This window comes from Salvia hispanica, chromosome 3 (genome assembly GCF_023119035.1).
Source record: "Salvia hispanica cultivar TCC Black 2014 chromosome 3, UniMelb_Shisp_WGS_1.0, whole genome shotgun sequence".
NCBI classification, from domain to species: Eukaryota; Viridiplantae; Streptophyta; class Magnoliopsida; order Lamiales; family Lamiaceae; genus Salvia; species Salvia hispanica.
The window spans coordinates 50,944,513-50,961,075 of NC_062967.1; the positions used below are offsets into that span (position 1 = coordinate 50,944,513).

At 32.5% G+C, this 16,563-nt stretch overlaps 2 protein-coding genes across 3 annotated transcripts; both read right to left on the reverse strand.

Annotated features, from left to right (window-relative positions):
- Positions 1-302: 302 nt before the first annotated feature.
- On the reverse strand, positions 303-4,240 carry LOC125211091 (alpha carbonic anhydrase 7-like). 2 transcript variants are annotated; one of them, XM_048110780.1, is made up of 7 exons: positions 4,055-4,240; positions 2,126-2,343; positions 1,911-2,017; positions 1,629-1,731; positions 887-1,051; positions 719-772; positions 303-434 (listed from the first exon to the last, which is right to left on the reverse strand). In XM_048110780.1, exons 1-7 carry the CDS (start codon positions 4,155-4,157, stop codon positions 357-359), a joined length of 828 nt encoding a protein of 275 aa, XP_047966737.1. In that variant the 5' UTR covers positions 4,158-4,240; the 3' UTR covers positions 303-356. The 2 variants fall into 2 exon arrangements, with proteins under 2 accessions (XP_047966737.1, XP_047966738.1); XM_048110781.1 differs by lacking the exon at positions 719-772 and having other exon boundaries at positions 347-434.
- A 5,105-nt stretch (positions 4,241-9,345) lies between these two features.
- Positions 9,346-11,732, reverse strand: LOC125216365 (cytokinin dehydrogenase 6-like). The gene is made up of 5 exons (XM_048118055.1): positions 11,117-11,732; positions 10,735-10,862; positions 10,395-10,658; positions 10,064-10,326; positions 9,346-9,869 (listed from the first exon to the last, which is right to left on the reverse strand). The coding sequence occupies exons 1-5, from the start codon at positions 11,730-11,732 to the stop codon at positions 9,530-9,532; spliced, it is 1,611 nt and encodes a 536-aa protein (XP_047974012.1). The 3' UTR covers positions 9,346-9,529.
- Between the last annotated feature and the right edge of the window lie 4,831 nt (positions 11,733-16,563).

A 16,563-nucleotide genomic window follows, 5' to 3' on the forward strand; every position in this document is an offset into this window, starting at 1 on the left:
ATTATTTCCTTCGTTTCTTCATAGTTGAGTCATTTTTTCATGTTGGACAATTCTTTTATAGTTGAGTCATTTCTATATATGGTAATAATGAAATCACTTTTTCTTTCTTACTTCAATCTCCGTCTTAGTTTATTTTTCCAAAATTATGCACTTTTCTAATTTATTCTTTCTACTTTTTTCTTTCTCTTACTTTATCTATTGTATTATCTACACACTTAACACACTAAACATTCACATATCAATAATATTCAATTATTAGAAAAAAAAAATTACAAACTTTAAAATCCACAATATTCAAATAAGGGAATTTGGTTTGATAAAATAGAGTGCTACTGACGCACTGCATGCTAGATTCCTCATAAAGAGTGGGGATGGTACTTTAATACCATTCTCTCATTGAGAGGTTGAAGTGGTCTTGCGTTATCTTTGAAACCCTGTATTAGAAATAATCATATTAATATTAATTAATAAAAAATAAAAACTAATTTTCTATGTATATATATATTCATATAAGTTACGAACATAGTCGTGAATTGAAGAAAAAAATGATAAGGTGATGCTAACAAGTCGGAAAAAGTATCTCAAATGCCATATCACATCATCGAGTCTACACGAACTCAAATTTTATTAAATTTATTTGTGAAATTTGATGTAAATTTTAACCTTGTTATATATGTACATATACAATAAAGCTAAAATTTATGATGGTTGTACTCACATCATGGACAACTTTCCTCAATGTTGTAATTTGCTCCTTTGATGCTGTTCTCACCTAAATTTAAAAAAAAAAAAACAATTTTAAGAACCCCAAACCATTGCATGTCATTTAATTTCTTATTTCTTTAATTTATATTAGTGGTATTATTGTTTAGGATATCAAATTGACCTTACTAAGGAGTATCCAGAGAACATTTTCTGTGCATGGAGGAGATGTGAGAGAACCCATATATCTATAATACTTTCTGCTTCCAAACTTGATATCCCATGGATCAACATCACCCAAGTCAATTTCTTCTTCACCTTTTGTTAAATTATTAATACTCTCTAAAACCTGCATTCGATAAAATTTTCATTTGTTAGTACAAGTTCTTCCACATTCTTCCGCATAAGATCTAATTGGTGAACAATAAATTTCAACATTTGAAAGTTCGAATTCGAATCACAATCCCATGTTGAGGCCTTTTGATTTACGAGCATCTAAAGAGGAAGTTATTGTAACAATTAATTATGCGTATTGTAATCGGTAAGATATTTTTTCACCAATCAATGCAATGAATATTCTATTCACCTTAGTAGGTACATGTGCACCAAAGTGTGTGAGTTGTAACTAGAAAATAATCCATCCGTCTCATTCTACTCGTACTTTTCATTGTACAACGTAAATTTAAGCATAAATAATTAGTGATATAAAATTAGCATTTCAAGTACTATAATAAGAGAACCTAAATAAAGGAACACTTAACTAAATCTAATATCTTAATTAAATAACTTAATTTTTTACTTAAAATAAAAAATAGTGCAAATAGTTTGAAAAGATCCGAAATGAAAAGTGCAACTAACATGGGACATGGGACGGATGGAGTAAGTTACATTATTGCTAAATGACTATTTTACCCCTTACCACTTACCTTATTGAGAAAATGATCAGAACGTCCTAAATGATATAGAATAGCAATTACAGCAAACTGTCCTTCGGAGCTTCTATGGACCATATGCAGTTCCATGTTGTACCTATAATGAAGGTACAATCTTACAATAACACTATATTCATTTTCATCAAAAGTTGTTTAGGTCATATCACACGAGATCATCTATTGTCATATTCTTTTAATCTACTTACTTATTCCAATTCACCAACATTAACCAACAAAGTCAACAAAATGCAAAATTGATACAGTAGAAATATGAACCTTCTTCCTCCGACCGTATGTTCCGAAGGCGTGTGCCAATGACACTGTACTAAATCGTACTTGTTGCCAGTGAGATGTACGCTCCCGGCATATCTATTCCATTCAACCTAACAATAACAGTTAAAATCATACATGACGTCTCATGTTCAATAATTTTCTTGATTAAACTCATTTATATCCTTAAACAAACAATGTAATCAACAACATAGTCATACCATGATGTCATGTCCTCTATTCCTTAATACAGCAAGAGCTGGTCTATAGTTTCTTCTCAATTTCCCTATTTGAGACGAAAGCATAACTCTTTTCTTGGTAATATTGATTGGGGATTGGAAATTTCCAATTGAACATAATTTCCATTCTTCTTTGAGACTTCCCCAGTATTCTGGCCCTTTTGAAGAATTCTTCAAATATGAAAATTCATGTTCATTATCTGTAATTAGGATACATACTGTTAAATTACTAAGTGAGTTCTATTGCAATAAGATATATTATTGAAATTACAAAAAACAATTCTCTCCTAATTGTTTCTTATAGTTTCAATATGAAAATTAATGTATAATTTGTGAAATAGTTAACAATGATTTTAAAACATTGCAACTAACACATTTTTATGGCTCCTTTGCTAGGAGTGATCAAAGTGTATAGTATAAACACAGGTAGGAAAACATACTAAAATATCATTATTCTGCATTGTATCATTTTCCCGCATTTATTGTACTAAACAAACAAAAAATATATTTAAATATACGTATACTGTGATTTTTAGTACAATATGTTATCATACTGAAAGCTCTTCGTATGGTAACAATGTGCATTTTATACGCTGAGAAACTCTAAACCTTTAGTGTATATATATTACTCCCTCCGTCCTATAATAGATGTCACACTTTCCTTTTTAGTTTGTTTCACAGAAGATATCACATTTATTTTCTTTTTTTAAAGTTCTCTCTCACATTAATATAAATATACTATTTTCTCTCTCCACTTAACACATAAAACAACATCTCTTAAAATTCGTGCATTTACCTAAGTGTGCCATCTGTTATGGGACGTAGAGAGTACCATAATATTACAATATATACCTATTGTTTTATACCATGATAGCAATATGTACCAAATTTTTGGTATATCATGGTAGCGATAGTATATCGCTACGATATATACTGAATTTTCATACTATACCAAATATATATAATGATATAAAAAAAGATTTTGGTACATCGGTATTTGATTATGTTGTGCTAAAATTCACTATATCTGAAAAATATACTACTATCTAGATTTCAGTATGGCATTCTAAAAATTGGTACAATATCAGTCTTGAAAATTGGTCTGTCTCAATATAGCCAAAAATTTGATATAGATGGACATGTTATTCACTAGTATTCTATAAGGTATACAGTGTGAATATGAAAGCTTTGGTAAGGTATATCGTACTGATTTATCTCTAAAGTAAAAATAGAAAAACATGGTTAAAATGGTGATATTTTTTTTATAATGAATTAAATTAAGAAAGATAAAATTGACATAATTATAAAAGTTAATATTAATATATAGACGTATATTTCCTCCCTTCCATGCTACTTAATGCGTATCTTTTGAGTACAAAATATAAGAAATAGATGTTTAAAGATTAAATATAAATAAAAAGGTGTAAATAATATAAGTAGCTTAAGACAACCCAAGTATAAAATAAGATGCAAGTAGCTTGAGACTAATGGATTAGTCTATAAATACATGTATATATATTTATGGTAATTAGATTATAATCTGCACTTTGGGGGTAGGGGGGGCCTTGTCCCCCATCAATTTTTCTTTTAACCTATATATGTAAACAAATATCAACATGTGAATTTTGTAGCGTAGTTGGTTGGAGACTATGACTGCTGTCCTATCACGAGTTCGACTCACGTTTTTACTGTCTATTTTTGGAACATAAATACTATTTGTTCTCTTTTATACCACTAATTATGCTAATTTTAGTTCTTCGTCACTTCGTAATTGTTTTCTTCCATTATTACACTCATAATAAATATTAATAGTAATTTGGGCCACCCACCGTAAAACTTTTGGCTTCGCCACTGGTTATATTAGACACTTAAATCAATACATAATACTACTAACAATTTATAATAACTTACCAACTTCACCATCTCGATTTTCAGAATGGATGGCCATGAGAAGGGAAAAGCCAATGAGATAGGCAGTGAAACGATGAACGGAGCTGCTCCTGAGGCCGCCCATTCCCGCCGTAAATCAGTGGTGGCGCGGCGGCTGCTGGTAATTCTTCACTTCCTCCGCCTTTTGCTAAATAAGTGATCCAAAATAATAGATCTAATCAAATGTTTTAATTAGTCTAAACCCTTGCATGCATGCCTATATATTAGATATATATGTCCATTAATGGGAAAAATGAGAGATTTGGACTCCTAAGATTGTGGAGAATTAGTCACAAATCCCAATATTTATGGGTCATGTAAAGGTTATGAACATTAATATGTGTCACCAATTCTTAGCTGATTTTGTTTTCTAGCTTCCTTGTTGTGCATTATTGACATTATGTCCGTTTTATTGTTATTTAAGTTAGTTACCATTCTTAAATAGACTCTGATTGTCATTTCCTACCTTTAAGTATTTATTTAATTATAGAATAAATGTGTATATTGATTTTTTGGTTATGTACAACTAGGCCCGGGGATGAATAACTTTAAATTTTCGCTATATTTTTTGATGCATAATAAAGAAGAACGAACCAATTTTTTTAACTCTAAAGTTTAGTGTGTAGACATCGCACTTCTTCACATATACTATTTCATTATCAATACAATACTAAATAATTTTATATATTGTTGATTATGCAGAAAACTGAATGAAACTTTTATACAATGACACATCATCATATATTATACTCACAAGTCACAACTAAGCACGTAATACATTTTACACAAAAATAACATTGTTTATAATAAAATTTTAAAGGAGGTAGTTTGTTATGCAAATAAGTAATACATATCTTATGTCCGCTATTTAAATTAAAGTCTCATTTTTGTTATTTTAAAATGGCTTTAATTTAAAATCCTATTGATTTTTTCCCATTTTAGGTAGGTGGACCCAATATTCAACTAACTCATTACACTCACATTCTATTATTAAATAAATATATAAAAATGGGATTCATATTCTACTAACTCATTTTTCTATTTTTGTTAATAAAGTTCGAACAATTTATTAAAACTCTACCTAGTCCAAATGAGGCTATAAATATAGGACGAAAGAGTAATAAAATCATTATCAATGCAGTTACTGAACCCCCTCTAAATACTTCCCGGATGCCCCATCCAATATCTATATTCAGTAATGGACAGAGAAAAAAAATATTATTCTACTAATACTTAGTGGTGGATGTTAAAATATATTACTAGTAAAAGTTCTAAGTATATATGGATGACAAACATGGATTTTGCATGTTTTTAATGGCTAGATTTGACTCGTTTCAAATGTCAATCATGCCAATTATGTTTTTAAATTGCATATGCTATACATTTGGTATTTTTAATGTGTTTGTTGATAAATGATAGAAAAAGATAGAAAAAGGTGCAAAAAGGCCAAGGTGCAGCAGCCTCTGTTCGAGCTTATTCTGCCAGCGATTTTGAAGTCCTATCAGTGCTTAATGTATACCATTCTCTTCTTCTTCGAAAGAGTTTCGCGTGGATATCTCGCACGTCTCAATCGGAGTTCTTTGGAGAAAGTTATGGCTATTCTACGAACATTGCGCAGTGCAGTCAAAGCTGGCGGGAATTTAGGCGAAAATTCACGGAAGAAAAGAAAGTATTATATTGTGAAGCCCAATCTCTCCTATTTCTTGAAGGCCACGAAATTATCAAAAAATAAACCTTTTTCCAACCTATAAATACCTCTAACCTAATTCATAATCTCTATCTCAGAGCCTCCAATCCTTCTCCCTCTCTACCTTCTTCCATCCAACAATCCACACATAATCATCCATCTTCCATTGGAGCGGAGCTCTGCAGATCCAGGCAAGAGAAGACTGGAGATTGAAGATTCAACTATTTCTTTCATGTCTCGTACTTTATTCGTAGTTTTTACTTGTCTATGAGTAGAACAACTTTTGTGGATTTTTTTGGTGAAGATATTCAATTGATTTTCCTCGTTAGCTCTTGCAGTTATTTGATTTATCCTTGTGTTTTCTATGTTCAATTGATTAGCTATCTTTTGAATACATGCTAGAGTTGATTAGAGTACTCGGGAGACGAAATAATTGACTTGGACGAGGGATAATTCACACTTTAATTCAATAGAACTCGGGAGAGTTGAGGTTTCATGTGAGGTCATTGGTCTTACAATCTTTTAGGAGTTAGGTCTAAGAATTAGAAGGGGACTTCAATTATTACACTTAATCTACGAATTTCTCACCTCGGGAGGGGGTTTAATCTAGTTAAGTGACCGACTTAATAACTCTAGAGACCGTAATTCAAGGAAGTCAATTGTGTTTTGAATCCTTAAATTCTACTTTCTTACGATTGCTTTGTATTATTTGATTTTATGTTTTTTGTTATTTGTTCTTTTATTTTCAGTCTAGTTTAATTAATCCAAAACCAAAAACTCTGTCTCTAGATAGTATGTGATGCTTAGTATATGGTAGTCAGTTGCAATCTTATTCCCTGTGATCGATATCCCGGTACTGACCTTTAGCTATACTAGATCTACCCTGTATGCTTGCAGGTATTTTTAGTGCTAATAAATAGTGCATCAATGGAATATACGCTTAGAATATAAACTTAGGGCCGCGTTATATAGCGTCGCATTATAATGCTAACTAATTTTCATTCCGAACTCTCAATTTTGTATGTTAAAATTATCAACACATGATATAAATATATTAACATAAGACTGTTGACATATTAAAGTCCTTGCATTTATATTTAAATTTATATGTTGTATTGATAAAATTATATCTTCGTGTTAATAATATTAAATATACTATATCGAAGTTCATAGTTTGCATTACAAATTAGTTAGCATTTGATCACCGCCCTATGCAGATATATGTATATATGAAAAATAATACTTATCATATAAAAATCATAACACAATAACTATAAAAAGTGTATAAATATTTTATATGTAAAACTAGTCCGACACATATCTAACTAAAAAAATGAAAAGTTTCATGTTACAATTGTGTTTGTGTTGCTACAGTGATGATAACTAAATTCTGCATATTCTCATTGATTGAAAACATTGCAGAATTTGTTTGATTGTTTAAAAAAAATTCCACGAAATATCTTGAAAATTTCTTTCTTAGATATACGTGCATGCCCAATTAATTGGAAATACCCCTTAATCAAGAACAGAGTATTTTCTTTGTACTATATCACGAATGGCTTTGGTTGTACTGGATGTCTGGATCACTACTAATTTCATTTAAATCTAGTTCATCTTCTACTCGGGATCGACTTCGTGCTAATTCAACAACGGATTCAATTGGAGAAGAAGAAGAGTCACACCCTACATATTTTTTTAAAGAAATATTCCATCTTCTATATAGAAAGCCTTTTATAAATCATAAATCCAATATATTTAAATTTCAATTTGTCATAATAAAATAAATATGAATTACTGTAAAAAAAAAACAAGTTTTTGGCATAATAAATGAAAAAGAAAACAATAAAAAAATTGAAGAATGAAGATTACCGATGATAATTAATCACAAAAAAACTTCTCGTGCTCCTCCTGATGGCTTAAGAAGAAACTGTGAAGTGTTTGATTTAGGAATAGGGATATATTTAAATAAGATTATGCTTAGTATTTATTGAAAATAAGTTGCTTAATTTCTAACGGAATATGGTTTTTGGTTGAGAGTATATAGGTCAACTAATTTTGTAAAGTTTAATTCTTTTACTTTTATCGTTTAGAAGCAATGTGTTAAATCTGTAACCCCATACTAAACTATTTATTTTTTTATTTTATAGTTTTGAGGCAATTATATAAAATTAAATTTGTGAGACAAACCTATACTCATGGAATTCTTTTATTGTTCTATTAATCTTATGGGTCAAATGTCTCGGCCATAATAAAGATTATTTAAGTTTTGAAGCGAGGATGATATTTATTAAAATAACAATAGTAAAGATATCAATCACTAGTTATAAACAACTAAGCTATTTTGAAAATTAATTCTTTGATTAATTATTAACATTACTTTATGAAAACTGAAAAACTAGGGCACCAGCTCCAGAGAACTCCTGGGAAAGGCCTCCCATTGATCGATCTCACTATATTTGCTACCCTAGTCTCTGACCAGCACTGCGTGCTATTTGTTGGAACCAAATTAATGATTCACATAAATTATGCATGTCTAATACGATTGATAAATATAAAGTGAAAGCATACATCGATTCAGATTCATGATATTTGATGGTTCTGAAGTGTGAAGTTGATCTTCCTAGTGTCAAGACTTTTACAAAGAATCTTTTTATTTTATTTTATAACGTTGATAGGAATGAGAATATGTCGATGTATTCACAGGTTGCACTTGGGGACTATGATTCTGTATTTAGAGAACGAGTCCCTAATTTCATTATAATTCTTATTTTATTCATTAAAAATACTGATAGGGACTTCACTGCATATTATTTAGATAATTATTATGAAAAAAAAAATATTCATACAAAATATCAAAGTTACAACAACAAAATACATAAAAATATACAGTCAAGAAATGAGTTTATGTATTTCTATCCACGTCTTATTTTAACGGTGAAAAATGAGACGCACCACTGCGAAAAAAATGCCTCAAGTAACTACAGAGGAAGTATTATAACTTGTTTTAACTGTATGCCACGTCTTGTTAACTAGACAACAAATTTGTGAATATTATCCTCCAATTCCTATTAAATGTCACATATTTGATAATTGTGATTTTAAAAAATTGTTTGACTTTGTTAGTAAAAGTGGGTAGAAAAAGTTAGTAGAATATGAGTTCTACTTTTATATATTAGTTTTATAATTAAATATAAATTATAATGAGTTAGTGGAATGTCGGATCTTCTACTAAAAATGGTAAAAATGAAATGAGAGTTATGAGACATTTATTAAGGACAGTAAAGTATGAGATATTTAATGGGGACAGGAAGGAGTATATGTTAATAAATGTTATTTGAATTATTAAATTATTTGATAGTCAAAAAATCGCATATGTTGAAGCATTAAAAATTATTCAAAAGCCACTTGAAAATTACAAAAGAGAGTGTTCGACGTTCAATGCATTTAAAAGCAGATATTATTTAAACTTTTATTAACTGAAAAATGTAACACAAAAAATGACACAAGAAACAAGGCCTAATTAACAAGGAAGTTGTTTATACATAAAATTATGACATTTAGATAAATTATAACCATAAAATTATTTTAATTCGGTTACCTATTAACTGATAACTAATTGAATATTCAACCCTACTTCTTTTTGCTCTTTTACTGACTTTTTAAATTATAGTGTACAGTAATCAGGTACAATACATGCATGAATTCCACAATTCTCATTCCCCTCTACTAATATGTACACTTATTATCTGGCTACATTTATTTCATTCTTTTTAATTGTTTTTTCCGCTTGGAATTTCGTCGTTGGCCCTCGGGAAAATCCTTTGCCCGGGGGCCAAGATGGCAAGGGGGTCATACAACATTTTCCTCCTCAAGAAAATCTCCCATTTTGCTCCAAAATGCTCCCTCCACTCTTGTGTGCTATTGTAATGGGGCAAATACTGTTTGATCCCCAGATTTGAGTCACTAATAAACTTTACAATCCGTCTATTTCGCGCTAAAATGGCATCCAGACCGTCTTTCCCTGCAGAAGACGGCACTGCTGAGCTCAAGAACGCGACCAAATAAAAGACATCCTCATCAGGCGTCACCAAAGATGTCCCATTTTTCCATCTATACAAATCAAATTCCAATATATGCATCAAATTTTGAAAACATAACATTGTGATCCGTTGCTAACTCATTGAAATGTCAACATAAACTTAGTTGATATTTTAATACACTATGTTAACATTTTAATGTGGTCGTGTTTATATTTTTAATAAAGCACCCCGTAACATTTCAATATATGTATAAATTAGTACTACCTGGATTTATTAACAGGGTAGATCAAAACAGGGCCATTGCTTGTATCCTTGACAATGTTGTGGAAGACTTCCTTAGCAAAGCCATGGATGCTGCTTTTTGGCACAAGTAGATTCAGCCATGGATGAGGCACGTCCCACAGGTTGTTCTCGCGGAGTTTCATCTCCGACACGTGGACTCTGTCTAGGAAGTCCACGTAGGAGACCTCGGACATGAACAGGGTCGGGCGAATGAAGCTCAACTCGGCTAAAAGGCTGTCCACTTCCTGCATCAGAAAAAGTTTGAACTCGTGCACGAGTGAAATACGAGATTAATGGTATCGATGAACCTCACCCGTTCAATCTCGCCAACGTCTTCTAAGTTGAAATACTTTGCCAGTTCCAAGCAGAACAGAACCCTTCCTTCGGAAGTGAACTGTTCTGCTTGGACCGGATCCTTCGGGTTGAAGGAGGATCTCCAGTTGTTTAGCAGTCCGGTTCTGTTTATCACGATGAATCCTTCCAAGTAGTCAAGAGCGCCTCGTGAAGAGGATATGAGACGCTCTTGATCGTTGGTGAATGCGGTGAAATCAGAGTATAATGCTCTGATCCATTTAACCTGCAAGGAGAGGGATGTAATCATATAAATAAATCATATTGTTTCATTTTATAGTAACAAAGATTTGTTTTATCACCTTCGCCGGAGCTGGTTCCAGAGCGATTCTGGCCTCTGTGATGATCCCAAACTGGCCTAATCCGCCGAGAACTGCGTTGAAGAGATCGGCGTTCTGCTCGTCGGAGCACGTAACCACATCTCCCCTGCCTGCAGTTATTGCTAATTAGAAACTTCGTACTGTTTCCTAAAAATAGAAACTTTGTAAACGGCACGTGTTTGAATGCAAAATGGGTAAAGTAAGAGGGATTAAGAGAAAAAGTAGTGAAATTAATGTTAGTTGATTATGTGATCCATTTTCTAAAATGGAAAGTTTCTATTTTTCGAAAACAGAGAATTTCTATTTTTTGGAAAGGGAATACATAATTCTCTTTTTTTTTTGTGGGATGCATGAGATGATTGACCTGTGACGACGCGTAGCCGGTAGACATTGTTGATCTGAGGGCCGTGCCGGAAAGCCTGGCCGCTGATGCCGGCGTTGGAGAGAGTGCCGCCGACGGTGAGGTGGAGGTAGTCGGTCCAAGATTTGGGAGTGAGGCCCCTTTTGAGGCTCTCATGGAGGATGTTTATCCATAGCTCACCGGCCGAGACGTCGACATAGGGGTAATGATCCGCGGTGTGGAACACCATCCGCGGGGATTTGTAGGACTCCATGTGGATGACCACGCCATTGGGGGCCAGGGACTGGCCCTCGAGGGAGTGGCCGTGGCCGCGGGCGGCCACGGTGAGGTGGGAAGTGAGGCCTAGGTTGAATACATGTTTGATGATATGGGCAATGTTGGAGGTGGAGTTTGGGTAGAGGACTGCTGTGGGCATGAGATGGTATCTATTGCCAAAGTCTTTAGATGCATGGTTGATGTTGTGGAAGCTTAGGTTGCCATAGAGAGTCATTGTGTAAAGTGAAGGGGGGTTGGTGGGGAGGTGGTTTCTATTGGTTGTGATACCAAGCAAGAAAAGTAGTGCTATTTTGAAAACTAGAGGCTTTAGTCTAAAGAGTTTGTTGGATTGTGATATGAACATGTCTCTTAATTGTTATTGTAGGATTTGTAGTAGAGTCTCTCTCTCTCTATATATAATGTATTGATGTTAATAGAGTGGTGAAAGATTCACAAGAAAATATAAAGGCGAGGTGATGTAGTAATGTAGGCGAGAGGAAAAGTACTATTGTTCCTATCTTAATAGAAAATTACATATTTTAAAACTATTTATATAATTATGTAAAGATGAATGACCTAACCTAATACTAATCCATCCTGTTATGGATGCCCTTATAGGTTTGTGTTAAAATGACAATCTCTCTTAAAGTGACACCGTGACACTACTTATACAACAATATTATAAACGCTACACAGCAATATCCAACACGCTATACATCAACCTATCTATAGCGTGTTGGATATTGCTGTGTAGCGTTTATAATATTGTTGTATAGCGTGTTGGATATTGCTGGACAAGAAAAATTGTTGTATAAGGAGCAACAAATTGTTGGCCGAGTTTTTCAACGTTTTTTTTTACCACGTGGCAGCTTATTATTCGTCCACGTGTATAAATGATTGGCTAGGAATGGTGGTATGTTATTATTTTAAGGGGTGGTGGCACCCTAACATGCCCATGCCCTTATATAGTTATATTGAACTTTTATTTGTTTGATAGCTTAGGGTGATAGATACTTGACCTACAATATTATGGTGGGAGTTTAGAGGCCCCATATCTTCTTTAAACATCATAGAGACCGATCATATAACTACTCCATGATATGTGTGATTTGTGACCCAAGATTTGGAGCCTATCATTTTATGTGTTACTGTATAATTTGAGTTTCTGATTTTTATTTTATTTTAAAAAGAGTTCCGGCAGGAGGTGAGATCTAAATAGATTGATTAGTTTTTATGTTACTACTATATAACACATTCATGAATAATATTGCACTCGTTAAACTTCTATTAAATACCGAGTGTATATTATATTGAAAGTAGTGGTCATGGACCCAAAATGTGGGCCACAGAGGATTTAGTCATGTGATGAATCGATTAAAATGGGATAAGGAGGTGTAATTTGATTAATCAAAGTTGCGCTTACTTTCATGGCTCGATGCTCCCTTTAAAAGATCTCACAAGCATATATGAATGTCCTCGTTTTATGTTATTGCATGGTTGATTGAATATTAGAAACAAAATAGTTTTCCAGAACTTCAAACCCAACTGGCCGGGAGTTCGAGAAGAGAGGTCTTTTGTGGCGAATGGAAATATGGACTAAAGGATGGTGCCCGAATTTTCCTTTTGCGCCAGGCCTAGTGATGGATAACTTGGATGATATTAGAAGCTGGATGGATGCACGGAGCACACGATAAGGTATGTTCGTGGGTTTGCAGTGGCAGGTACATTAGTTTCGGGTTAGTGTTTGTTTTTGGCATTGAGAGCTTTGATGTCGCTGTTTGTGGCCTTTCTTTTTAAATGTTAGCTTTATTCGGAATATTTGTTGAGAATTTTGTCCCAATGCTCGCCCCATCATATAGCTTGAGCATTTTTCTGTTTATTAAAAAGAACTACTAATAGAAAATCATAATTGTCAAGTAAATAATATAGAGTGACAATACAATAAGTTACTTGCCGAGTCATAAATGATGCCTTGGATACCAACAATGAGACAATTCTGTATTATGTCCACATAAATACCAATAACATTTCAGTCGATGCTTTCCCACTTAGAAATAAAATATTGTTCTTAGTAATGTATATAGTTCATCCATTATCAATTTTGCTGTTTATGTTGTGTCGTAGGGATACCACTTCAATAGGTTGTTGAAAGTATGTAATAATGCCCATTTTAGGAATAAAACTTAAAAAATGTTTCTATGGATTTGATTTAGCTAGCACAATCATTTATTTAAAAGGTCATTTTAATGGAATTTTGAGCTATCTTACAAAAATATTAGCTCCTTGATCGATATTTGTCTTACTTTGTAGATCAACTGGCTAACTTTCATTTTTTATGTTTTTATTGACATAGTTGAATATTAGTTGCAAAACTGTATATTGTTTAAACTTATACAGTTAAATCATTATACATGATCCAAGTCAAAAGATATACGGTTGATGTTGAATTTGTTTGTATGATAGAAAAAAGAAGAAGAAATATTGGTTTTTTCTATTATTTGAAGCCTCTCCGGTATGTGTTTTAAAATTTAAACTATGCTTAGATAATAAAAGTACGTACTCCCTCCGTCTCAAGGAAGAAGACATCCTTCTTAGGCAGCACGAGATTTTATGCAGTTTTATTTTACTGTCTTATTTAGAGAGAGTAAAGTAAGATCGATGGAATAATGTAGAAATAAAAGATGTTGAAAGTGGTCATGTTTAGTGGGACAGAGAGAGTACAAAACAACAACCACCATATTAAAACTCACATTTTATTTCATAGATATTTTACATTATAAAATGGATGAAAATATTTCTTTGTTTTTCATTTGAACTTCTACATATGAGAGTATTAATTTTAATTAATTTTTTGGTTTATAAATAGTCTTTTAAATCTTTTCACTGTGTCATTTACACTTTGGTTTATGTTCGGTAGCTTATATTTTCAATAAACGATAAAATGTTTAAGTTAGAAATTGTAATGGGGCACAAACAATATTCTGGTATGAAAAGTGGATGAAAGGAGAGAGTTTTAAACTTATTTTTCCAATGCTATTCATGTTGTCAATCCAGATAAACAAGTTCATAGAGGAGATGAGAGTTTAAGGAGAAACAAAATTGGAGATGGAACTTGAAGTGGAGGGGAAATCATTTTACTTGGAAGGAGGATCTTTTTGAGGAACTTTTTCTAGCCATGTATTGCTTAGATTTGAGAGAAAACAAAAGGAATGAAATAGGGTGGTTCATCAATAAGTCAAATGTTTTCTCTTCATCTAACTTTATTTTCCAGGTTACTTGATGTATTGACATATGAGCACAACAAAAAAATAAGGTCTTGCTTGCAAAAAATGTTGTCCCACCACAAGTAATCTTATATGTTTGGTTTGTCATTCAGGGAAGACTCAACGTCGAGGTTAGGCTTCGCAGATTTTGTACTCCAGAACTCAAGATGATAAGTGTGCTTATGTGAAGAAGAGTCATAGAGCCCGAAGCATATCATTTTTAGCCATATAGTCTCTCGTAGTCTTTGGTATTAATGGCGATTGAATATCACTTTTTGCATGGCCCAAGGAACCAATGGCTTGCTTCATCGCTTACATGAACACTCTTCTATTCAAGTTTGATGAAAAAAAAGCCTTGGAGCTTTACGTCATTGCTTTGTCAATTTGAAATATTCGGAATAAGGTCATTTTTAAGGATTGGAACTGAATTGGAAGCTCGAAATATAAGACTTATTTGGCGCCTTCAATTATGAATTAAAAGTTGGTGTCTGAATTTCACCATCCCAACGGAGTCCTTCACCAACAACTTGAATAATCTTAGAACATCTCCAAGAGGAGAAGGTATATAGAAAATGTATATCATACATTTACCTTCTTATAAAGTGAAATATACCCTTCTAAAAAGTAACACATTCCAAAGGGAAAAGGTATAAGGAAAGGTAAATTATTTTTTAAAAATAAAATAATAGTATAAAATGCATTAAAAAATATAAAGTGTAATACCTTCTCAAATACTCCCTCCGTCCCAAGATAAGTGACTCACATTCCTTTTTGGGATGTCCCAAGGTAGGTGATCCATTTCCTTTTTTGGCATTCTCTCTTTTACTTTTTCTCTCTACTTTATTAACTCTCTTACTTTATTCACTTTCCATTTTACTAACAAACCCCATTTTCTTAAATCTCGTGCCGAAAAGTTTTAGGTCACTTATCTTGGGACGGAGAGAGTACCTTTTTCCCTTGGAGAAGGGTTTTTCATGAAAAGAAGACAAATATGGTAGTTATGAGATTTTACCTCTCCATGGATGGGGAGATAAACCTCTTCAAAATGGGAAAATGTATAATATCTTCTCAAATACCTCTCCCTTTGGAGAATGAATTTTTATGAAAAAAGATAAATATGGTAGTTATATTAATTTACCTCTCTATTTATCTTTCCTCTTGGAGATGCTCTTAGAAGTTGGACCATAGGGTAAGATGCTTGTTTGCTTGGATCTGTTTGCTGCTTTCCAAATTGTTGGGTTGCTCCTTTTCCCTTAGGCTTTTATGTTTACTTTGTTATTTCTTTCTTGGTTAGGTTTGATATTATGAGTTAGATGCTAGATGCTGTTTATATTTGTTTTTGTTATTTTTTTTTATGGGACTGAACCCTTTGTGAACTTTCAAAATACACACTACAAATTGGTGCAGTGCACTTGATCTTGAGATTAATCATTCAGTCAAATTGATGAAGGGTTCCGATCGGATTAAATATATTTGTTAAAGAGACTCAAGTGGTCGACAAGTATTTTAAAGCACTTAATTGAATAATTGAATTACAAGAGGCAAATAGTTTTTAAAAATTTTAAATTAGGCCATGTTTCATGCATATGATATTAATGGACATTAACTAAACCAAGTCCCCTTAATGTGAATTTTTTTGTCTGGCAATACTAATACAAAGGTATTATGATGTTTTATTAGTCCAAAGTCTTTGTCCTAGTGACAATGAGATTAGACATTATTGTTTGAGGTACTAAGTTCGAACACTCATTATTATTATTATTTCTACTTTCCTTCTTTGTATAGGAGTTTGTTTCATTATTTTCATTCTATAGACGAACATGATTATTATTAGAGATCTGATATGATTTAGTTTGGTTGATGTTATTTTATGTCCATAAATGATAAATCGTGATTTAGTTGATAAAATATTAAAATGTTTTACTCCAACTA

Excerpts from the sequence above, each read along its gene's own strand:
- LOC125211091 (XM_048110780.1), bottom strand. The coding sequence starts at position 4,157 with ATGGGCGGCCTCAGGAGCAGCTCCGTTCATCGTTTCACTGCCTATCTC. Across the intron at positions 2,344-4,054 it reads AAATCGAGATGGTGAAGTTG|ATAATGAACATGAATTTTCA; the intron begins GTAAGTTATTAT and ends TCCTAATTACAG. Across the intron at positions 773-886 it reads TCTGGATACTCCTTAGTAAG|GTGAGAACAGCATCAAAGGA; the intron begins GTCAATTTGATA and ends TTTTAAATTTAG.
- LOC125216365 (XM_048118055.1), bottom strand. The coding sequence starts at position 11,732 with ATGTTCATATCACAATCCAACAAACTCTTTAGACTAAAGCCTCTAGTT. Across the intron at positions 10,863-11,116 it reads CCGGCTACGCGTCGTCACAG|GCAGGGGAGATGTGGTTACG; the intron begins GTCAATCATCTC and ends CAATAACTGCAG. Across the intron at positions 10,659-10,734 it reads TGGAACCAGCTCCGGCGAAG|GTTAAATGGATCAGAGCATT; the intron begins GTGATAAAACAA and ends CTCTCCTTGCAG.